Source organism: Mesocricetus auratus, unplaced genomic scaffold, assembly GCF_017639785.1.
Source record: "Mesocricetus auratus isolate SY011 unplaced genomic scaffold, BCM_Maur_2.0 Super-Scaffold_15014, whole genome shotgun sequence".
Classification (NCBI taxonomy): domain Eukaryota; kingdom Metazoa; phylum Chordata; class Mammalia; order Rodentia; family Cricetidae; genus Mesocricetus; species Mesocricetus auratus.
Window position 1 is genome coordinate 62,885,879 of NW_024429186.1, and position 24,155 is coordinate 62,910,033.

Genomic DNA, 24,155 nt, shown 5'->3' on the forward strand with positions numbered 1-24,155 from the left:
ACATTTCTCCTGAGAGCAATGAATGCTGTAGAATTTAGTAGGTCCTGATTTAAGCCTCCATATTTTAAAGCAATTACATTAATTATCATTAAAAGGCACGGCCATAATAAGTAAGAGTATGAATTTTTAAGATTTTTTAAGTTACTTTGAACAACTGCAGAGTGTAGAGAATTTAGATGAGAAACGAGGGCTTACATGTGCAGGCTTTTAATCACTTAGATTAAGCATGGCATAAACGGAACACTGGCATGTCTCCAAGTCATCACAGAACATGGAGAGCTCCTAATTCAAAATATTTCTAGAGTATTATTTCTTTTAAAAAATTTAAAGAGGCAGAAAAATAGAGGGCTTGAAAAATTATGTTCTGTAACTGACACCACCCATAGTAGCTATTATAACTAATCATTTAGGTAATTGGCAAATTTAGCTTACCCTTGATGTGAAGTGAAGGCAATTTAGGAGAGGAGCTGATAAGCAACTACAGGCTAACTTCTCTCTCAGCTGTCATCCAACAATAAGACAGTGTTGCCTCCTGCACAAAGCCATCCAGGCCTCTGCGTAGTAGAATGTCTATATTGCCTTTGGGCCAGCTTCTTGTGTTTCTTTGACTGGGAACTACATGAAACTTTTGGGCTTTTTTTTTTTTTTTTTTTGGCTTTTGTTAAAAGTGCCCTAAAAGTTGAGGCACTAGAAGGAGACTGATTTAATTCTGCCATTGAGATTTGGGTCAAATTTGCATATTTGATTTGGTAGCTTTAGTATGACCTGAAAGCCACAGTGGCAACCCCACTCTTCATTTTAAGGATACACTGAATAGTTAAACAGTGGATGTCTCTAACGTGTACCTTCAGAACAAATTCTATTAACATTCATCCAAGCATGACAGTCAGTGTATCTCAGATATACTGTATTAGAGTTGACTTGGTGCATACCCTTAATACATGGCATATTTTACTTACTTTTTTATGTATTAAAGAACCCAAATTATTGAAATCTGAGAGGAGACAGCTCAGAATAAATTTAAAAGAGAAAACAGAAGAGGAAAAGCAATGTTTTCCCCATAATAACATGAGTAGCTTGTTTGAAATGTAAGGAGTGAATTGAAAGAGAGAGATATTTGTGCCTCAAATTAGAAATCAGACAGATAGAGTACTTCACCACATAAAAAAATGTACACATAACCTACAAACAGTAATAAAAATGCAAATACCCCAAGCAGTTCCCATTTTTCATTAATTGAATCCACTTTTTCCAGGAGATCGCTTGGTAGTGAGACGCCACCTTTCCTCAGTGCCTCCACAGTGCTAAGCAGTTCTGTCTTCTTCAAGTGCCTGATGGACATTTCCACACTGTACCGCTGAAATGACAAGGCAAGGCTGAGTCATTAGGGGACAGAGGGCTTCTTAGGAACACCTTTGAGCAGCGTTTGCCCTACTTACTGGGATATAAGGTCTTGTTTTCCAGTAAAATCTACTGGGAGGCTAAACCTCATCTCCTTGGGTGCCACACTGATGCTGAAAACACTCCGGACAGTTGCCACACGTGCCACACAAACAATTCCTGTACTGTGCCCTTCAAGGATTTTAGTCTTTTATTTTCTTTTTTTTGGGGGGGGGTTTGAGACAGGAATTTTTCTGTGTTGCCCTAGCTATCCTGGAACTAGCTTTTGTAGAACAGGCTGGCCTCGAACTCACAGAGATCCACCTGCCTTTGCCTCCCAAGTGCTGGGATTGAAGATTTTTGCCTTTTAAAACTAATTTTGTACATATTTTGTGTTTTTAATCTAAACTGTAGTAAATAAGAAGTGTCTGGCCTGGAAGGGCTTACTGTTCCAGTTCATTTGGGTCACCATTTTTGGCTCTAGAGCTGCCCCTCCTGTCTGTTCCCTCAGCAGATATCTCTTGGAGAAGTTCAATGGGTTTTTTTCTTCTGTGAAACAAGTATCAGCCACTTGCATGGGAGGCGACTTTTTTAAGGAGAGGCACTTTTCAAATGAAGGTGATTGACAGAGGGAAATGTTTGTGTCACAAATAATACATAAATTTGGCTGTGAGTTATGAAAGTTAAGAACCTGTGGTTAGTCTCTAGTACATATAGACTAGAGACTATGGACAAAAAAACTAATAACATTATCTCTGAAAGAAAATCATTATCCATAAGAATTATGTGGCTTCTTTCTTAGAAGTTCCTTAAAAATCTCAATTACTATTTTGTTTTTATTTTTTCTTTTACCTAAAAACTCTGTGAGAGCTAAAGAGAAAAAACACATATAAAGAGGAAGAAAGCACACTTGTTCGTTGGGATAGATAGATCTACAAGTGCCTATCGATTACCATGAGCTGCCCTGAATTTCTCAGCTGATTACTGAAGCTTCCTGGCCCCACTGATATGCTCTATATTCTAACAAGAGTCTTAGTGAGACTCTTAAGAGACGTTTCCTGGAGACAATGGAAGAGTTACCTGGTAAAACATTTTTATGGTGGTATTCTTCAAATACCTGTATTTGGAAACATTCATAAGATAGTCTTGTGAACAGCTGAAATACCTATCATATGTATGTGTGCATCAAAATATACTTGCATATAAAATTAGGTCATGGAGAAAGTATTAAATGTATTTATAATCTAATGCACATTTCCAAAGATGTCTTAGTTTAAAGCAACAAAATCAGGTGAGTGAGCCCACGGTGGCATTGCTCCTTTGCCCTAGTGAGCATGACTGCCCCAAGGTAAACGCTATCATTAGATCTAAGAAGGACAATTCTTGTGTGTGGGCAAACTATTCCCAGTCTTCTGGTTCCTAATATTCCCAAATGCTTGGATGATTTTTAGTCCCCTTGAAAAACATCTTATATAAAACTCTAAAGTAGAATTGGGGTTAGCTTGAAAGAAAAGATGGTATGAAAGTTGTTTCAGGTACCAGATCTTCAGCATGTCTGTGCATGTGTTTGCACACTTTCACTTTCATATTTTCATCTTCCATTTACACTAAGCATGCACATCATTGGTATTGTGTAAACTTCTCCAAATGTTAGGCATTTGTGGATCACAGAACAAAATGTTTTAAATGAGGTGATTTAAAGCATTTTATATTATTAATGAATGTTGATCAGGATGTCAGAGTATCCAAAATTGCATGAATATGCATATTGAAGAAAATCAAGGGTTGCTTTAGAGCTCTTTCAGAATTTGGACTGTGAAACATGGGAAATTCTGATTACATGTCTAACTGCAGACAATTGCCACGATCATGTTATGCCATTACAGAAAACACACTGTCCACTTCAGTTTTCTCAACTCAATACTCAACAAGTATTGTAGAAACCCAGATAGTATATTATTTGTCAGAGTGATGACTAGAGGAGAGGCAAGCTGCTTTATGCAATCAGATTCCCATGTAAGATTTACATAACTAATTAGGTAAGACTGACATAATGTGGGGGGGGTGCGTATTTCAGCCACGAAGAGGACTATTATTCAAATCTTTCCTTATGTCATGTGTATTAATCAACAGAGAGAGTCCTACAGTTGTGCCTTCTGGGAATGGCTTCTACTAGCTATTGGCTTTTCTTGTGGAAACTCAGCCTCTCTTTTTCCCAACTTTAAAAGTCTCCTCCATCAAGTGTTAGCAAGAAAGGAGGATAGTTTAGATTCTCTCATGAAAATGATAGCCTTGCAATAATGAAACTACAAAAAGCAATTAATTTGATTTTAGACAGTGAAATAATTTTTCCTATGTAATGTTGTATAAGTAGTTATGGCAATAGCTATTAAGATGGTTACTAGATTTAAAAATCCTTGTTATTATATATGCTGTCTGTATTATTACATAAACAGCCTGATGAAAGACACAATTGATAGGCAATGCCTTCAAACAATAGAAGCTAAGAGGACCTAGTTAATTGTTAGATAGATTGATATGTGAATAGAGAGTACCAGAATGTCCTGTAATTTAAGGTGAAAGCATTTGAGTTCTGAGACACTGTGAAGGTTGAATCTAACATGACTTCGGGCCCCAAGGCTGTGTGTAATGATGCCAGAAGGGTTGCATTTTTGTTGACTCTGCTATGCATTTGTTCTTCTCTAACTAGCAACATTTTAGAAGAATTAGATTGGGAGAATCAGCCATTAGATCTATGTACTCTTGGTCACCTATCAAGTGAGCTATTCTACCCTGTGCTGAGAAGATAATTTAATCTTCATATTCATTTCACTCAGAGCAGTAAATGAGCAGAAGCTGCCCCATTATGTCCCATAGTCTGGGGATGTTATCATACAGACCAGTTTTCAATAGCCAAAAATGAGATTAGCAAAGTTAAAGTCAGCTGGCTTTTCTTGAGTGCTAAGGTAAATAAGCATCCAGTGTTTAACTTCCCACAGCACCTGCTGTGGGCCTCTCTGTATAGTCAAAAATAAAATATACTCCATTCAAAGAGCATATTTACATTATTAAGTGTATTTGCTTGGCCAATTCAATTTGGCCTAATGAATCCTCTTAATAGATTTGTGAATGATCTAAATTAAAGACACAGGCTACTAGTGTCCAAAAAGCTATTTCTTTGGGTATAAAGAAAAGTTAAAGAAAATAGAATTAATAGTAGTCCATTGTCTTAACCAAGAATTAAAATTGAAAGTCTGATTCATAGTTTATATTTTAAAAGCACAAATACTAAAACTGAACTATAAGACAAAGCCAGTTAAACCAGGGATTTATGAAATAAATGCATTTAGTAACAAATGCAGACTTGATTGAGATAACTTTTTTTGACACTCACACCAGGCTTTTCTCACTCCCCTGAAACTTTCCCCCTTTCCTTTCTTCTTACTCTTTTTCTCTTTCTTTTCTTTTCTTCCTTTCTTTCTTTCTTCTTCTTCATCTTCTTCTTTTTTTTTTTTTTGTTAAAAATTCTACCCAAATGGAGAGTGGAACAATGCCTTGAAACAGTGTTAATTGTCACCATGGAAACCAGAAGAATAAGCCATTTTGAAACTGGTATAGAAGGCACACATTGAGAAACTCAAGCATTTTTCTGCCTCCCTCAGTGTTAAAGAACAAGATGCCTTGTCACGGTGAGGTCAGAGAAAGAAAGCATCATGAAAGGGTTGTAGATACTCAATGTCCAGTAAATAAAATAAAATAAAATAAAAATAAACCATATACAGCTAATGCTGTAAAAGACTCTACCCAGTGAATCTTTTTGAAATAGAAAGAGCGCCAAAAGATGGGAGGACTGGGGGATGGCTCCCACCTAGCAAAACTTCTGGGCTACATTATGTGACCCTTGCCCCCAAAGCTCCCTGGGAATTCTGCTGTTGTAATAAAACTTCAGACGAGGGGAGAAAAAAGGCAGCGTGATGGGGCTCAAAATAACGCTCCAAAAGCACACAGAGAGATTAAGACGCCCATTGTGAGACTTTTGTGCCGGGCTTCTGGTGGCCATGCTGGAAAGAGACCAGACATTGCTAAATGGAGAGTAAAGCTTTGGCTCCAAGAAACACAAGAATTAAAGCAAACAATTTTCCGATTAAAGAAGATGGCTGCCCAATTCTGAGTCAGCAGGGTTTGAGTATTCATATCATGCAATATGTTGTTTTTAACCAGGCATCAGGCGACTTTATGTTAAGAAGAGTTAAGACAAGGACAGCTCTCCAGTTATGAGAATGACACACTTGAATTTTTGCCCATGCAAATTAGTATCTCAAACACCTGTATTATTTGTCACGATTATCTCCCCTGCCCCACAACGAGCAGAAAGTGAAAACACAAGGTGAAGACAAAATATATCTTAGTCTATCAATAAAAAAAATGTATGCAAGGAACAAGGAACAACCCAACCCAAACAACCACAAAATAATATGTAAAAATATGTATTTTGCACACAAATGTAAAGACATGTCTGCGACTCTCTGTGACACTGTATTCTCTAGCTGGTGTTTGCCCTCCTCATTTGAGACTTCATGGTGGCCCCTCAGCTAGCCCATGCCTAATGCTATTCATTGGTGAACAAAGAATCTTTTTAGAGGAAAGTCCAGGTCCATAGCTCAGCTGTACTGGTAGAGGCCAATGCTGCCACTGCAGCGGCTCTTGCGCTGCCCTCTTTAAGACGGCTAGCATCCAGCATCTCACAGAGCCTGTGATGCTTCCCAGGAGCCAGTATCACCAACACTTAAAGAGGATGCTCAGGACTCAAGAAGAGGGCTCAAGCGCAAGACAAGTAATAGTGGCTATTTCTTGCAAACTATTTGTGTCTTACCATTAGAATTGATGGCGAATAATTGCACAAGGAAATTATAAAGACTCCTACAATTGTCCTTGTAAATTAATAATAGGCTCTCTTGATTGGGATAAATTTGCTGCTGAGCCTTTGGAAAAATTAAAAAGTGCAATGTCATTTAAAATTGCCAGAACTCGCACAGCAAATTACATCTGAGGTTAAGAATTGAGTTTCCCCCCTCTTCTAGCTTATTCCATTTGCATGATCTGGAAATCACATTACATTGGCCATGTATTGTTAATTGAACATAGATTGCATTATCTTTAATATAAATCAAACTACAAATATTAAAATGAATTGCAAATTCCCTAATAGAAGATCATAAAACAATCTTTTTAAAAGTATCTCCCATTAATAATTTAATTCCAATTATATCACTCAGGAAACTTAAGTAGGAGGCCAGGCAACTTATTTCTCCAATCATTTTTTCTTCTACATTAGGAATATCTATGTGTTTTAAAACAAATATAGCCAGGACAGAATTTATTGTTACTGAGTAAAGATAGAAGCACTGTTAAATGGAAACTTTTCATGTTAAGCTTATGTAAAATCCTGAGTAAGAGTATAAGGTCTCCCAGTTTCCCCTCTTTCTAACCCATGTCAAGGGTGAAAAAAAACCATAGGAAAGAGTCACTAAGCCTAAGAAATATTGTGATTACATCTTCTGAAATTATAAAACTGATAATTACCATTCTATTTATTTTTCTAAAGGGTTTTCTGGCCCCTTTGATATTTCTGTAAATGTGGTATCTTTCTCAAGCCTTTGCATGCCCTTTAATGAGTTTATATGAAATATTTAACACTGTTTAGGGCATATCCACTACTACCAAAAACAGTTATATTCCCAGCAGTCCTACTGTTTCAGGCAGGGACTGTGATTGATCCTCCTAGCCTGAATTGAGTAGAATGAAAAGAAGCGGTTGGAAAATAGCTGCAATCATTTAATGCAGATGACCTCTGACAGCCTCGCAGCGCTTCTATCTGCACAGAAATTTGCATGGGGTCTCTGTGCAGAGGAACAATGTAACCTAAATGGTAGACAATCTTTATTCTAATGAAGTGGGTGTCAAGGTCAATGTAAAACCGCGATGATAAATGGCGCACCACTAGGCAAGAGAGTTGCATAGGCATTGTAGTGCTTTCGCGTTAATTGAAGGCTGAAACGCACCGCGTGAAAAGCACAAGCCCCTCTTTTCACCATAATGTGTTAATGCGCCGGTGCTGAGATGATTTCTGCAAGACGTTTGCCTGTTGACTTGTAGCTACTGCAGAAATAACAGCACTATGACAGAAGCGGGCATTCTCAGAATTTGGTGTTTTCCTAGAACAGAATTATAAAAATTAAAAAAAAAATGCCCCCAAATAGCATAGTGTCACCTAATGTGGTCCCTTTGATCCTTTTTTTCTTTTCTTTTCTTAGTTAGACCTGTCTTTAATTAGTTTCCTTCTATAGGACCTTCACTGGCTACTTTCCTGCTGAGCATCATTTAAATATTGTTTCCCCCTGCTCTGTACAGTGTCCGGCTTAGTTTACAGCTAAAAACCTTTTGGTGGTGTTTGTCTGTCCTAAATGGAAATGTTAATAAAATACGGATATGGCTTATTTTTAAAAAAATGAAACAAAACAAACAAGCAAGCAGGAAAAAAAAAATCCCAACAACCAACAACAACTGTGTTCTGCCGTGGGAACGGGGAAGCCCCCTAACCTGCTCGCTTGGCATTGCCCCCATGACGGCAGCTATAATCACAACATTTCTTCAGCTGATTTGGCAATATTTTTCAGATCATAAAAATATGGACAGTATGCTGATTTTCAAAATGTGTGCCCTACTTCAGTGGCAATGGAGACACTGTTTGCTAATACACTTATTGTCAGGTAAGCACTTTAAGTTCGTCAATTAAACAGGAAAGAGAGCTGAACCATTAGTTTCATAATCTGCTGAAAACAATGATGAGAGCACATTAGGGGCGGGCTGAGAGACATCTCTTGGCACAACTTCTAACCGGTTATAAACTGGATATATTTTTATTTTCTGATCCCCCAAGAAATCTGTGATATCCCACCTTCCACTCCAACTACAGTCTTGCTAGCCAAGAGCTATGCCTGCAGTCTTGACCAGAAGACTATGAGTACATTTCACTGTAAGAAGTGACATTACTAATTTGACAACTCTCATGCAAAAGCAAACTGCCTCAAACAGAAATCCTCAGTTCCCGAAATGGTAATTCAAAGGGAGAAAGAATCTTACTACGAAGGAAAGTGAAAAAGAAAAAAAAAGTTACTGATCAAACTGTTTTTAAAAAAAAAAACAGTACAGCTTCATCTGTGTGTGATTTGTCAGGTCTGAAGCTTTGACGTGCCCAAGGGGCAGACCCCAGCGGGGAGTAGGCTGCCGAGCTAAATAGCTGTGAAAGAAGTCTTAATGTAGGATGGAATTCAAACTAACCTTGACATGACCTCCGGAAAAATATGCAAAAAGTAAAATGAATGCTCTCTGCAAGATACATCCTAATTTTGTGGTGGAGCTGGTTAGTTTTACAAACATAACTGAGACATTAAAAGAAAAACAGAAAGCTAGTAAGAGGGGCAAACTTTAGAATTCAGGCAAAGGGGGGGAGTCGTAAGCAGCATGATGTGTTGCTGTGAAGGCATGTGAACCATTTGGAAAGAGTCCAAATGAAAACCCACACTGAACAATATTGTTGTCAGCCTGTCTATTCAGGAAAAAAATTTTAGGTTGAATATAAATGACACAAAGCCAAGATTACATCATTGCATTACAAAGTCTGTTGTGGCTTTTAGCTAAACAAGCTCCGTGGATCTATTGGTTTAGGACAGTAATTCAGCCAGGAGGTTTTAATGTGTGTGTTTTTTTTCTCCAGTGCCAATAAAAAAAAATGGAGGAATTTAAGGAAGAAATATCCAACATGCTTTCTATTTCATGCTTTTGATCTGGATTTGATAAGTCAAACTCCAGTTTCAGCTGATGCATTTAGTTCTGATTTGACTGCATTATAATCTTGTCTGTTTGAAGTGCTCAGAAAGGCTCTGGCTCTGGGCTGGCTAACTCACTGTGTCTATGGGACTTTTAATTGCCAACCTGTGTAGAAATCTGGTCCTTTTGCTTTCTCGGTGCAATTTTGTAGCAATACCAGTCAGTTCTTCACTACACTGCCAGTCAGATTTTAAACATGATTCAATTTCTAACAACAAACACCCAGAATCTAATGACTTACATCCCTGCAGCAAGGAGGTGAACCCATGGATTGGACAGATGTGCTTCTGCTAGGTTTTCATTAGTGTCGGGAGGGCAGATGGGTACGGGCGCTTAGAGGCACCAAGCTCAGTGGGCTTTGCAAAGAACCTATGGAACACTGTCTGCGAAGGGCAAAGGGGTATTCATCACCTTCTTGCTCTGTCCAAGTCTTCAACGTTTTAACAATATAAACAAGGAAAGCATAAAGAAGGACATATAGATCAGATTGCCAGATTATACTGATCTTATTAATTGATAAAATAATAAACAATTTAGCTCAGAGATCATGAAGTCAAACACCTACAGGTATTGCAGGCTAATTAACTAGCTCACAAAGAAAACAACAAAGTATGGATTTATAGTGTTTGTTGACTTCTCTGGTACAAATACTGTCATCGGGATAGATTCTGATCTGCCAATGGTTGTTAATGTTGGCAAAATTCATGAGTTTCTATCCGGCTCTCATAAACTAGCAATAGCTGACTCTCATATCCTGCTGCCTGGAAGGTAATGTCAAGAGTAAGGTCAGAATAAGTCCCGTTCCCTCATTCACATTCCAATAACTATTAGTATTGAGGTAAAAGAGAGCCACTTTCTCTACTGAAAGAAAAATGATCCACGAGTATTATTATTACTAGAATCTGATCCCAGTGACAGAAGTCGGGAGAGGGTGGTGTGGTCTGTGGTGGACACACCAGCATCTGCCCTATCCTAAAGCTATGCCAAATATCTCCACATGGAAATGTGGTTTCAATATGGCTTCAGTACCACTAAGTATGTTGCTTTAAGTGAGGCCAGGAATACATATGTTTATGTAAAATCTCATAATTTTTATGTTACATTGAAACTTTTAATTTACAAACGAAGCAATGTCTGTGTCTTGGATCTGAATCCACTGGGGCCCACTTCCTGCTGTCTGTTTCAGACGAGAATATTAGACTCTAAAAGGAATAAAGATGCTAGTGTAATGAATTAAATCTGAGGAGGAATGACAAATGTAAGCACAGCAGAGTTATTAGCCACCCTCCATTCCACCTCAGCCTCGACAAAAGATAGAGACTAAAGTTCTAGAAAGAACAGAAGTAACAAGGCTTTCACTTGACCCTTACTTTTACTTCGAGTCAACAAACACTAAAAGGAAGACGCTAAAAACAAACAAATAACCATTTGGGGCTGGACTAGAACAGAGAAGACTGAGCCACTGTATTGAATATCCAAAGGAGACTTCTAAAGCAGTTGAGAAGATTTGAGCCTCCCCAGGGGAAAGCCTCTGAAAGAGCAATGGGTCATGGGATGGGGGGATGAGAGCTCAGGGCAGAAAAGACAGACTTGCTGAAGACTGAGCACAGACTACAGAGAGCCTTCTGGGTCACCAGAAGTCTAGGCCAAGGGCAGCAGAAGTCTAGCTGGCTGAGAATTTTGTGGGACTGAGTGAAGGTTGGCTTGCAAATTGAAGCTAAACTTCCTCTGTCTTAGAAATTTGCGTTTATCTGCACCAGCATTCATGAGATTTGCCCATGACTATCACATTATTCTGTGCAGAAGAAAAGCCAAGACCCAAACTACCAACTAAGAAACTGTCACTTGTTGGAATCAGATTAAAATACCAGACGGCAATGGGTGCAAACCGGAGCGCAGTGGAGAAGATGCACGGCCACATAAGAAGGGACCTTTGCAATCTAAGCTGGGTCAAATGCCGAGACACAAAAGAAAGAGGAAAAAAATCACAACTTCTACGGCCATCTTCAATTCGCCCTATTGTAGGAAGGCAGCTCACTCGTAAACTACCGATGAAGGCTTGCAGGTCCTTCTTTTGATAAATACATATCAGAGAGATTTTCACTTACAGAATTTGTATAGCTAGCCCGTATTTCAGCAAGGCTCTTTATGTTGCTCACACTTGTACAAATTCGGGTGTATATACATGCAACACGTGCGTGTGTGAACTCACACACACACACACACACATGCACACACACACACACACACTGCTCTCAAAATGCTGCTTTCAAAATTTTCGTTTCATCTATTTTCTCCAATAAATATCTAATACATGTAATCCCTGTACCCAGCAGCATGGTGCAATGGCAATCTATATTAAACTATGAAACTATGGTTATGCTATGCTGTACTAGGCTGCAAATCTACACACCTCAATTGGATTTCTCTGCCTTCACATGCACTTCAGTGAGGATGTGGGTCATTGCCACAACTTGTCTCAACTGCTCTAATTGAGGTTTCATTTTGATGTGTCATATAGGAGCTGATGGGATACCATGTCAGCACATAGTAAGAATAGCTATGCAAGTGTGTAGTGTCTTTTAGTGGGCAGTGTAGTGTCAGGGCCCAAAAAGGTGGCTCTGCTTCATCTTGATTCAAGGTCAGAGAGTTAAAAACTGTCCTTAATAAGTCATAAGACCTAAAGGTCTAAGGTGTGGCTACAGTAGGATGTTTGAGCTTGACCTTGGGTGTCTTATCTAAATAACAGACTTGGTCTGAGGTGTAGTTACTCTTGACCCTCAAGGCCAGATATCGAGAAATTAGGTCTAACTTGTGGTTACCAAATGCTTGGAGAATTAAGAAAGAAAGTCTGTTTGTTCTGTGTATATGATTCCTTGTTCCATTTTTGGATGGGTTATTTAAGAATGGTGAAAACTAAACTTGGGGCATTCCACATTCACTGGATTGCCCTCCTGACTCTATCCTGTGTCTCTGTCTAAGACTTCTTAAGTGTCTTTACCTGCTGTTTCTCAATCCACACTCACCCTCTCAGGTATGAACAGGTCAAGATGGCTGACTCCGTGTGAAGCCTCACAAAGACGTATTACAGCAGTGTAGGATGGGAAGACTTGAGGAGCAGAAATTAGTACAACAAACCCAGCTTTTTTCTTTTAGAAGTCCCTATTTTTTTAAATTTTATTTTCCAGTTTAAATTTAGATAAGAAACAAGGTTGCTTCTCAAGTCAGTTCCAGGTCCCTCTCCCATTCCCTCCCTTCCTCCCAAGCCCTCCCCCCCCATTATCCCCTCATTTCCCCAGGGAGGGTGAGGCCCTCCATGGGGGTGTCCATAGTCTGTCATTTCATATAGGGCAGGTCCTAGACCCTTCCCCAAGAGTTCGGGGTGAGAGTGCACCTCACATTGTTCTATGGGAGTCCAAAGTCCGTGTGTATACTTGGGATGGGTACTGATCTGCTGCCCAAGGCTCAATAGATTCCCTAGGCCTCCTCACTGCCACCCAAATTCAGGGGGTCTTGATCAGTCCCATGCTGGCTTAGCAGGCTGATGCCTGGGATTCAAGAGTTAACCTTTGTCTGGTCAGCTGTTTCTGGGTCCCTATTTTAAAGTACAGTTTCTTTTGTTTTCTATCCCCTTACCAACAAACACCTCAAACACTTTTATTTTTATGGAATTAACAACAATGTTATTGCATTTTCTGAAGCCGAACAAATGAGGAATTTGAAAGGAAATTTACAGACTATAGCTGTCTTCTATATATAGTAAAAGAACAAATTTACTTTTTTCTGCAACAAATACATCAAAATTTCAAGTGTATAAATTAAACCCCACTTAAGACTTAACTATTGCCAAACTTCAAACACAGGACATTCCAACATGGTCTGCACTGACCTCTTGTGTAGAAACCCTGTCTCCTAAAACTTGATTTACCTGTCTGATTCTACTACATATGCCATGACAGTAAAGTAAATACAACCATTATATTTCCAGTTACTTCCCTGAATTCTCACCACTTGCATTGTCAAAATAGCCTCAACTGTCTACAAAAGCAGAAGCTAGTCATTGATTATTGGTTATTGATGGTGTCAATTTGAAGAAAAAGTCCCCAAAGGATGATGGCTATCATGTTTTCTTTGGGTAATGATGAAATATTTTCAATAGTTGGGGCTTTTGGAAAACATTAAGTCAATGAGTAGTTTTTGAAGCTAAGTGATGGATGAAATGCTGTTTGTTGTCTTAATGTTCAACAACAGGAGAATTTATATGTCAAAGCTTACCCTGTATCTTTATACCAGAATTACAGGCCTGCTCAGTTTATAATGGAAATGCTGATGAAGCCTAAACTATGGATGTGCATGGCTGTGCAGCAGCAGTCAGTTGAAATATAGATATATTTTTAGCATTTGGAGGCACCAAGTTTCTTTAAATCTAGAATTTTTTTCTACAATTGCAAGTAATGTTAATAGCACACTGTAAACGTTAAGGCTAAGTGTGCAATGTCAAAATAGATTGGCTCTCTCTGAAAATTGGAAATTCAGGCCTTTTAAACATAATCCAGATGTTTGGCTTTTATTCAGATTTTAAGAAAGAGGGAACTAATATGATATAAAATTCATACATGCATATTTCATTAGTGCTTTTGTATCGCTGAATTAAACATTCTGAAACGTGCTCTTTCTAAAATCACATGGTTTCAAATGAAAGCAGTTGCCAAGATGTTGTACACCTCAAAAATAATGCCAAAAGAACCAAATTAATTTCATAAGGAAAAAATATGTACTTCTTAGGTTAAGTTGATTGATAAAGTTTCCCCAAAAGGGAATACCTTGCTTCCTCTTTGTAAAAAAGAAAAATGAGATGACTGTGGCCTATATTCGTCAGAAAGGTATTGGTATGGAACTTGGTGACTTTCCAATTTTCTAAGAATCATTGACCCTATTTTTATCACCACTTTTTTTCCAAGCTTGGTATGATGCTGCATACCTATAATCTCCAAACTCAGAGAGGAGGATTATAAGCTCTAGGTCAGCTGAGCTACACAGTAAATACACATAAATACACACATGATGACAATAATAACCATAAAATCCACAAAACCTTCACCTTCTCAGGTTTAGTGCACTTGGCATTCCTTAGGGACTAGAGACTCCTGGACAGAGCAGCCACATATAAAATTTATCATGTGTTGATAGACTTAACATATGATAAACCTTTTCCAGAGCCACTTCTCCCCAAAACAAAATGGACATGCCATCATATTGGTATGTATTCACATTGTGACTTTTCATGTTGATTAAAAAATTCATATCTAATGCCTATTGGTCCAATAGTGGCATGAATATTACAGAAGTAACCAACAAGTTTCTGGTTCAATTTAAAGACTGCTCCAAAGGAAGGCATTGGTACCTGGTACTGTAAACTTGGCCAATAACTCATGGCTATGGAGGTCATATACCCTAGAGGAGACCCAAACATGGTTATTTTGCTAAATGGACATATTGCCTTCAAAAATGTTTGTCCTTCTAACCATAGACTAGTACAGTTTTCACCTCCATTGGAGTTACTTCTTCTTACAGTGGACAGCAGCTAACACGGATACTCACTGCTAGCTAAAGTGCAGGGATGAAGTAACAACAGGTTCAATCTCAGATAGGACTTCTATATCAATCCTTTACTCAAGTCTCAAGGAACAACAGGGAAGAGGAGGCAGAGAGGTTATGAGAACCAGAGCATAGAGAGGACTTCCATGAAATAATGCCTTCTGAACATGACAAGGTCATTCCCTCATGAACCCACAGTAGCTGTGGTTGCCTACATAAGAGTTATACACGCCTTTCAGTGTTCCAGTTTAGTTGGTGAAGGCACTCTGGCCTTAACTGAGAACTACTGGAATTTGTTGGCTGATGGAGTGGGGTTAGGTTTCTTCAGTGGTGTGGTCTCTCTTTGATTGCCCATATTCCAGAGATGATCTCACACCCAAGTACATATTTACAGCTCTAAATGGACTTAGTGAGCAGTAAAGAAAAAATTACAGAAGAGAATATGAAATTAAGAGGGGGGAAGTAAAGTGGGGTCTGGGAGAAGTTGAGGTAGATTAGATATGCTCAAAATTATGCTGCAAACATTCACTAGATACATGGGTCAAGTTTCCAAAGTATATATACATAAAATAAATTTTTGACAGACTGTCACTATGAAGCCCTGGCTGATCCTCTTTGTAGACCATGTTAGCCTTGAACTTACAGTGATCTGCCTGCCTCTGCCTCCAGAGTGCTGGATTAACAGTATGCACCACTACACCTAGCTAAAATAAACAAAATTATTGAAGGTAAAAAGGACTGGAGAGATGACTCAGAGTTTAAGAGTACATGCTGTTCTTTTAAAGGTCTAGAGTTCAGTTCCCAGCACCCATGTTAAGCTGTTCACAGCTGCATGTAACGCCAGCTGGAGGGGATCCAATACCCTTTATATGTAACAAAATATATGTGGCATACACACACACACAGACACACACACACAGAGAGAGAGAGAGAGAGAGAGAGAGAGAGAGAGAGAGAGAGAGAGAGAGAAACCTTTTTTGAAAGACAAAAGACTTTAATTCTATAATCTTTATGTGTGTTCATATATGTGCATAGGTGTAGATGAATGTGTAGATACCTCTCTCTCTGTGTGTGTGTGTGTGTGTGTGTGTGTGTGTATAAATCTGAAAGTCACAGAAAACTTGGAATGCCATTCCTTAGGGACCAACCAGTTTTCTTTTTCATCTCTTTGATTTGTCTTTGTCTATTTGTTGTTGTTGTAGAGAAAGGTTCTCTTGTTGGCCTGAAACTTGCTACGGCTTGACTGAGTGGCCAGTGAGTCTTGGAGATGGGCCTATTTCTGCAGCCTCAATTCTGGGATTACAATCACATGCCACCACTCCTGGCTTTTGTCTTTTTAATGTGGGTTTTGTGACTTGCATGGTAAGTACTTCATCAACTAAGCTGTATCCTCAGCCCATACCTATAGTCTCAATAAATCTATAATGGGATAAGAGTGCTCTTGGTTGTGGCTCAATCCTTGTGTGGTAAAATATTTGATGCCTTAGGAACACTTTTTTGAAAGTACTTCTGATGCCTTCTTCAGATGAGGATAAATGTGATTCAAGAATTAGATCATAGACTCTGCAATGAACGGACAAGAACCATTTATTATTTACCCTTTATCCACTGTAAGTATTGACATTATGGTTTAGTTGTAGGAGGTTGGAAAATATTTATTCATTTGAATTTCTCCCTAAAGAGAGATCAGACAGACTTAAATCAGTTGTGGAAATACATGTTAGGCAAAGAGTTAGTACACAGAAATGAAAAGACCATGATTGCCTTGTTTATCTTTGAACTTCCCTCTGTGGGAATTTTACTTGGTAAAACATCCAATATAGAAATATTTTCAACTTTCTGATAGATGTCAAGTTAATTGCTTCCCATGGCTAGGAATGGTTAGTGTCTATGAAATGTGTCAGAAAGAGGAGGGCCATGGCAGCTCTTTAAACACTTCAGGGCACCTCTTATAAGGTGTGCTTTCTTGGGAGAACATTTATCAGCGTGCAAGAGGTTAGCTTTAATACCCAGTCCCCAAATCTTTCTCTTTCAAATCCTTCTGTGTTTCTACTCTTGCTTATTTTGGACTGGGGAAGGAGATACTTTCCTGTGTTTACCAAAGAATACATTTTAAGATTTCCAGACTAAAGCTGCCCTTTATTCCAGCCTCAGGAAGTTATTGTCACTTTTCAGTACATTGTTCTGTTATTATTACTACTGTTCTCCTAAGGAAAGTCCAGGAGAAAAGTTAGGGGTATTACCCTGTTTTAAAAATGAAAATCAAAGCTTAGCTACCTGCCAGATCTCTGCAAGGTAGTGCTGATGCCCAGAAACAGAACAGGGGCCATTGCAACTTAGCTAGCTGGACTGTGTTATTGCTGCTCTCCAAAAATGTTTCTTTACATTCAGCCCAAATTCTGAGGACAATGGTGGAACCTAGGAGTTGAATGTAAACAAGGACAAGAATGTCATTCAAAGTGACTTTGGAGTAGGTAAAATACACTGAGGAACCTATCCTGTAGCCCTCTATGGTTATACTCATTTCCATGTTGCGCATCTTCTAAAAATGATATATTTTAAATACTGCAAGGTGGAGGCTAAAAGGTCAGATAGGAGAGCTCTGAGTGATAGTCATGCCTGTCACTCCAAAGAATGACAGCTCACAGCTTCAAGACATGCTGGGGTACCGGCATAAACTAAGCCCCCACAGAGCAAATCTTCCTTATAAAAACTGATAACGGCTGTGAAGCACCCCTCCACACACACATACTACTGCTATATCAGAAGAATCTGCCACAAGCTCCCACAAAGGTTTATTAAAAATTATATCGAAGAGAAAATTGGATGAGTGGGGGGACGTGTGTACAAGCAGATATATGTATGTATCTCAACTACAAGAGGCAGAATGACAAAATTATGGAGGAGCAGGTGTTAAGTTTCAGAGAACAAAATAAAGAAAATAGAGGGAGGAAAAGTAACAAGTCAGAAAGGTTATAAGGAAAATGAGAGCTGGAGAGGTCTTCCATGAATAACTTCCCTGAAATTATCACACGACAGAATACAGCATGGTGGCTTTAAAAAAGGCAAAATGTTCATTGAGAGGAGACTGAAAAAGAGAGTTATGAGATGTGGACATTTAAAACAGGATGTTGAAACAACAACGACAATCTTTTTATAAAAGAAATAGGTACTAAAACTTGTGGTGTAGAGGATTTTTTTCCCATGTAACACAGACAGGTAGAATTCCTCACTGGGTGCCATCTGACTGTAACTGTTTTCCTGCCTTCATTCTATGGATGGCATGTTGTATAATCCAACGGAAGTCATTTCATTTTTCATGGCCTCACCACCAGCAAAACAAAGATGGAGACACACTCGTCCTTTCTCAACCACTTGCATTTGAAGATATAATCAAACCATATCGTAAGAATTCCACATTTCTATGTAGAACACATCTTCAAAGAGTCTCTTTAATTTTAACACATGTGACTTTTCTAATAAGATTTCCTTTTGGTCTGTTATACATTTGCATGCAAGACTGCAAATACACCCTCCTTTTTCTGTCTGAGAAATGATATATTATAATTGCTCTCTGGCCACAATAGACAGTAAAGTAAGTCACATCAAAGAAGAATCGTTGAAAAGGTAAACACTACATACACATTCAATCCCCATCTTGTGGAATATACAAGGAAAAGTTGTAACTATTTTCCCTCCTCTTAGGAAGGAAGGAGAGAACATGTTGATATTAGCCTGTAGGAGTAACTTCACAAATCCTGTAAGCAAATAGTCATTTCAGTACTTCCTGGGGTCTTCATTCCTTGCCTAAGAATAATGTTAATACTCCATAAAGTTGCTTTGAGGACTACATGAACTAACATAGGCAAGGTGTAAGGCCTGCTATATGATGAGTACTATGCAAGTGTTTGCTCAACTTTGATCTAAATGTTGCCAAGGCAGCAGAAGTCTGTTCCCTGCTGTCCTCATCTGTTTATATATTCATAGCAATAGTTTATATATTTGTGTATATTACTTCTTTTCCTTAAATAGAACACTGAATTATCAGTAGAAATAAAAAAGACATTGCCTGTTAATAAATTGAATACATTACTGTGAGTCATCACAGGCTTGCTACTCCTCTCTAGTATGACTTCCTGGTCTGGGTGATGTTCTAGAAGCATGGCAAGTGAATTGTCAGATCTAAGGGTTTTTATTTTGTTTTTCTCGCATTGCATTTTTCTGCAAAGCATCTGGCTTTGTTCCCTTATTTAATTTTCTTCCCAGCAAATGCCATCTCAGCTATCATTTCTTACATAAACTGTGAGGAAAAGTTAACATGCATTCTGAATGCATACACATTTGTGGTCTTTGCTCTTACTTCATGTTGTTTGTTTTTACTTTTCTCAATGAAGTATATTATAAATTAATCAAAGAAAATGATGGCCTTTGCATTTTTAAAAATTGCATTTATTTATTTGTGAGCACATACGCACCAAGGTTTGCATTTGGAAGTCAGAGGACAGCTTGGAGGAGTCACTTTTCTCCTTCCATCACAAAGATCTCAGGCTTGGCAGCAAGTGACTTTACCCACTGAGCCAACCACTAGCCCAAAATAGCCTCTAAAAATATTTGGTATTCTACAGCCTATCACAATAACAGTATTTAACATGTTTTCTGCCTATCTTCATGTAGTTAGTAATATGAGATGACATTATTTCTTATGCTTTAGAAAAAGGTGAAAATATTAGACCATTATTTCTCTCTCTCTCTGTTTCTTTCTCTCTCTCTCTCTCTCTCTGTGTATGTAAAATGTCTGTGTCCATCTTTGTATGTGTGAATGTAGGTGTGTGCATAGTCTACGTGTTAGAGATCTGAGGACAGCCTCAAATGTTAATTTTTACTTTCCATCTTCTTTGAGGCAAGGCCTCTTTTGTTGTTTGTCACGGAATATGTCAGACTAGCTGGTCCCCAGATTCAGGGACTCTCCTCTTCCCAGATCCCATCTACCAATAGGAGTCCTGGGTTTACAGATTAGTATTGAGTTTGCTTCGCATTGGTTCAGGATATTCGAACCGCAGGCCCTTACTGAGCCAGCTCCCTACTCCCAATTAATTCTTAATCTATGTATTAGGGCCTAAAGATAACTTTCAAAATATATGAGCTAAAATTAAGAACTAAGGTAGGACCTGTCTTTGTGCTTTGGCATACAGAAAGTGGTGCAAATTTCATAAAATATTAACCAACTTTAACATTAATTAAAGCAGTTTGCAAATTACAGAACTTGTGAACAGTTTCTCTTCAAGCAAACAAGCACATGCCTCCATCCACTAAGCCCTTACCCTATCCACCTTCAGCAGCACAGCCTCAAGGGAAGACATTCCAGCCGGAAATTTGGGGATACAAAGATTGCCTGTCACTAGGTCACCCAAAGCACTTTTATTCCATTGCAACCTGATTTTTTAAAAAATTTTATTGAAATAAAATTAATATATAATACAATTTAACTACTTAAGGTGCATAACAGGACAGGCTTCACTTTGTTCCCAGAGTAGTACAAGCATCACTATAATTAATTCAGAACTGTCTATAACCACTAGCAATTATTGCCCAGTTCTCTCCCTTCCTGTGCCCAGCCGCAACCACTTTGCTGTTTCTGTCTCTATACATTAACATACTCTGAACACTTAAAAAGTACGCCTTCCAAGTGAAGCTCCACGTCTCTTCCCACTTTATCCCATTACTCTTCCCCTGTAACTCCCCAAACCTCCACTAATCACTGTTGGATGAAGTCAACATTTTTGATTCCACATCTGAGCAAGATCATGAGCAGTTTTCCCTTTTGTGTTTGACTTACTTCAAGTAGTACAATGTTCTCCAGATTCAACCACGTAGTTACAAATGACAAAGTTTCATTACTATCTGTGGTATACATGTGCCACATTTTCTTTATCCATTAACCTGCTAATGTGTAGCTTAATTAGGCAAGAGGAAGAAATACAAATTATCTAAATTAGAAAACAAGTTGCCAAAATTTCATTTCAATTTGATATGATCTTATGTACAGGAAGCTCTAAGTACTCTCCCAAAATATTATTAGATATAATAAATGAATTCAGTAAAGTTGCAGAACAATAAACACAAAACTCAGTAAAAGAGATAAGCATCAGAGTGCAGACAACTAACAAAAGAAATTATTTGCAAACTATATTTTTAACAAGTGGTCCAGATAAAAATATATAATATATTTAAACTACTCAACAGTAAAATAATAACAAAATTCTTGATTTAGAAATGGGAATTTCTTAAAAGAATACATACAAGCAGCCAAAAGCATACAAAAAAAATGCCCAACATTGTTAATCATTAGGGAAGTGCACACTGAAACCATACTGAGATATAACTTCACTCCATCTAGAATGACTGTAACTGAAAAGGCAAAAGTTAGCTCTTGGTAAAGACAAGTGAACGGGGAATACCCCCATACTGTTTGTAAGAAAGTAAGAGGAGTCATCTTCGAAAACATTATGGAGCTCTCTCTCTCTCTCTCTCTCTCTCTCTCTCTCTCTCACACACACACACACACACACACACACACACACACACACACACCAGTAAAGCTAGCCCTATCTGTGGCCCACCCTCCTCCCATCAGGCATATCCAAAAGGGGACAAATCAATATAAATCAATGTGCTGCCCACCTGTCGCGATTACAGCACTTTTCACAGCAGCAATGAAACAGAAACAACCTCAGCAAGCTTGTTCTTTACCAAACTTCCCTCACACTGGCATATGGGCATGTTTGTGGGGCGTTTTCTTCATTGCTGATTAATGGAGGATGGCCCAGCCCACTGTGGGTGGTGCTATCCCTAGGAAGGTGGGCCTGGGCTGTATAAGAAAGTTTACCCAGGGATCCAGTAATCACAGTTCCTCTGTGGTTTCTGCTTCTAGCTCCTGCATTGACTACCCTCAGAGAGTGACAACCTGTAAGCTGGAATTAAGCCTTTCCTCCTTCAAGTTGCTTTTGGCCACAGCAACAGAGGAGCAAACAGGACATTCATAGACAGCAAAATGCTTTTAGCTGTCCTGCCACGACGCCCAAGGCTATTACCAAATATAAACCATATATATGTATATATATAACCAATTTATATTTTTCAGATATAAACCAATAATGTGAGGCAAACAGAAGGGAAAGTTTCTCAAATGATATGACTGTTTTCCATGGTTTAGTGACTATTCTTATATGCTGTAAAAACCAGGGTTAGCATCATTAGATAATCATAATGAAAATAGAGAGAAGACGGAGGTGTGTGGAAAGGAGGATGTTAAAGAGCTAACGTTCTGTGACACCACAGAAGGAAACACGGCCAGCGATGGGCTAAGACAGCCCACAAACCCACCTTTGACACTGCCTGAAGTGAATGAAAACGGTGCAGCATTTAGAAATTACACTTCCATGACAGCTTAAAAACACTACATTTAGCCTTTAAAATTTTGTTACAGAATTCTGATTTTTTGCCAGATTCCCCATAGGCAAAGTCAACTGTTGACACAATCATTCATATTTCTACACCAGAGGGAGTGATGAAGCTGGGATCCCACATTAGTACAACTCAACCTACCTCCTCATCACTTCACAAGGAGGAAAATGAAGCCGGAGAAGGGCGAGCCTGCAGAGAAGGGAGGAGCTCAGTGTGTCAAAGCTCTGTGGCTGATCCTGATAGCCTGTCACACAAGGTGGCCTCTGACCTCCACGTGAGCCACATGGCATGTGTGTGCCTACACACACACACACACACACACACACAACAATAATGATGATAACGATAATAATAGCAATGATAAACTTATATAGGAGTTGGTGCCCAAGGAATCTCTGGCTTACGTCTCCAGGACTTCATCATACAATCTCTTTACAGTGTCCTTGGTGGTGCTTATCAAAAGCCCAAAAGATGTCTACAGGATAAAATACAATCTAGGGCCTGAGGATGAGGTGTGTCCGTTCTCTTCAGAAGGGAGTTACACATGGAGACCTGGGTCTGAGTGACCTTATCTCTTCCTGAGGAAGCTTCTAAACCAGCCTCTTCTGTATACAGAATGACTGGAGCTGAGACATGGTAAGGTGATTGGAGGGAAAGCCAGTCCTGTTAAGCTCCACTGTGGAGGGGGGGGGGGCACACACTCATGCTTGTACTCTCAAGCATCCCAGTCTCTACTTCTAGCTCTGAGCTGGGATTAGTTTCTCAAGGCGGACAGTATGACATAACTTATGTTATTGGGCCAAACATGAAATGTAGGCCTCACAGAGCAGCCAGGCCACCTGTGAAGTGCCAGAGACAATGACCAGTTCAAAGACCCTGAAAGAGCCACTTTCTCAATTTCTTTGGGTCCTACAAGCACAATAGAGTATAGGAGGCCACCTGGTGGTGAAATGAACCAATTAACTGTTTAGCACTGCACTGAAAGCAAGAAAGTGGAAATTTGGGGTTGTTTGTAAAGTGGTGATTAGAACCTTAAACAGACTAATGAGCAACAGGTGTTATTGCAGAATACCACACAGAAAATTGAGTTGGGAGATGATTCAAACCCAAAGAAAACTATATATTCCTAAAGTTTAGTCACAGTAATTATTATTTATCATAGGTACTGACACATTTTTCCATGTTGTTAAATATAAATGGTTTAGGATCAGCTGTGTGATCACTGGCCAACTTATCTCTTCTATTGTACATTTAAACACAGGAATAGCTACATAAATGATGTATGAGGTTGGGTTCCAATAAAGTTTTATTTAAAAATGAGATTTGATCTCCATGACCAACCTGGTCTCTCTAGCGAGTTCCAGGACAGGCTCCAAAACAATACAGAGAAACCCTGTCTTGAAAAAAAATGAGATTTGACCTTCAAGGCAGTTTGCAGCTTCCTGCTCCAGAAGAGTCCCTTACATACAGTACTTGACTGAGTTTTAATAAGAACCATTCAAGGTGAGTGTCCTTCTTACTCCCTATACCTAAAGTCTGCGGAAATTGTGATTAGCTGGCTCTAATTTAGAAATGCTCCATGTAGTGCCATGACCACCTTTTCCATGGAGACTGAACACATTGCTTTGACCCCTGCCCCATTTGTATTGCAGCGTCTGCTTTTGTTTTCTTGCTAGGATTCTTTGCTCTTGTTTTCCTACCTCATATCTCCTGGAAATGCTGCCTCCTACCACTTCTTCTCCCATCACTTCTTTTAGGTTTAAAACTTGACATCAGTAGTTTCCATAACACTAGATGTAACAACCAAGCTTAAGAATGAGACA

At 38.9% G+C, this 24,155-nt stretch overlaps 1 protein-coding gene across 4 annotated transcripts in view; it reads right to left on the minus strand.

Annotated features, from left to right (window-relative positions):
* The window catches only part of Akap6 (A-kinase anchoring protein 6), a 441,052-nt gene that overhangs the window by 79,023 nt on the left and 337,874 nt on the right, over positions 1–24,155 (minus strand). For all 4 annotated transcript variants that reach the window (XM_040743100.1, XM_040743097.1, XM_040743098.1 and 1 more), the window contains one exon: positions 1,211–1,357. In XM_040743100.1, coding sequence (XP_040599034.1) covers positions 1,211–1,357 — 147 coding nt within the window. The remainder of the gene's footprint in view (positions 1–1,210; positions 1,358–24,155) is intronic.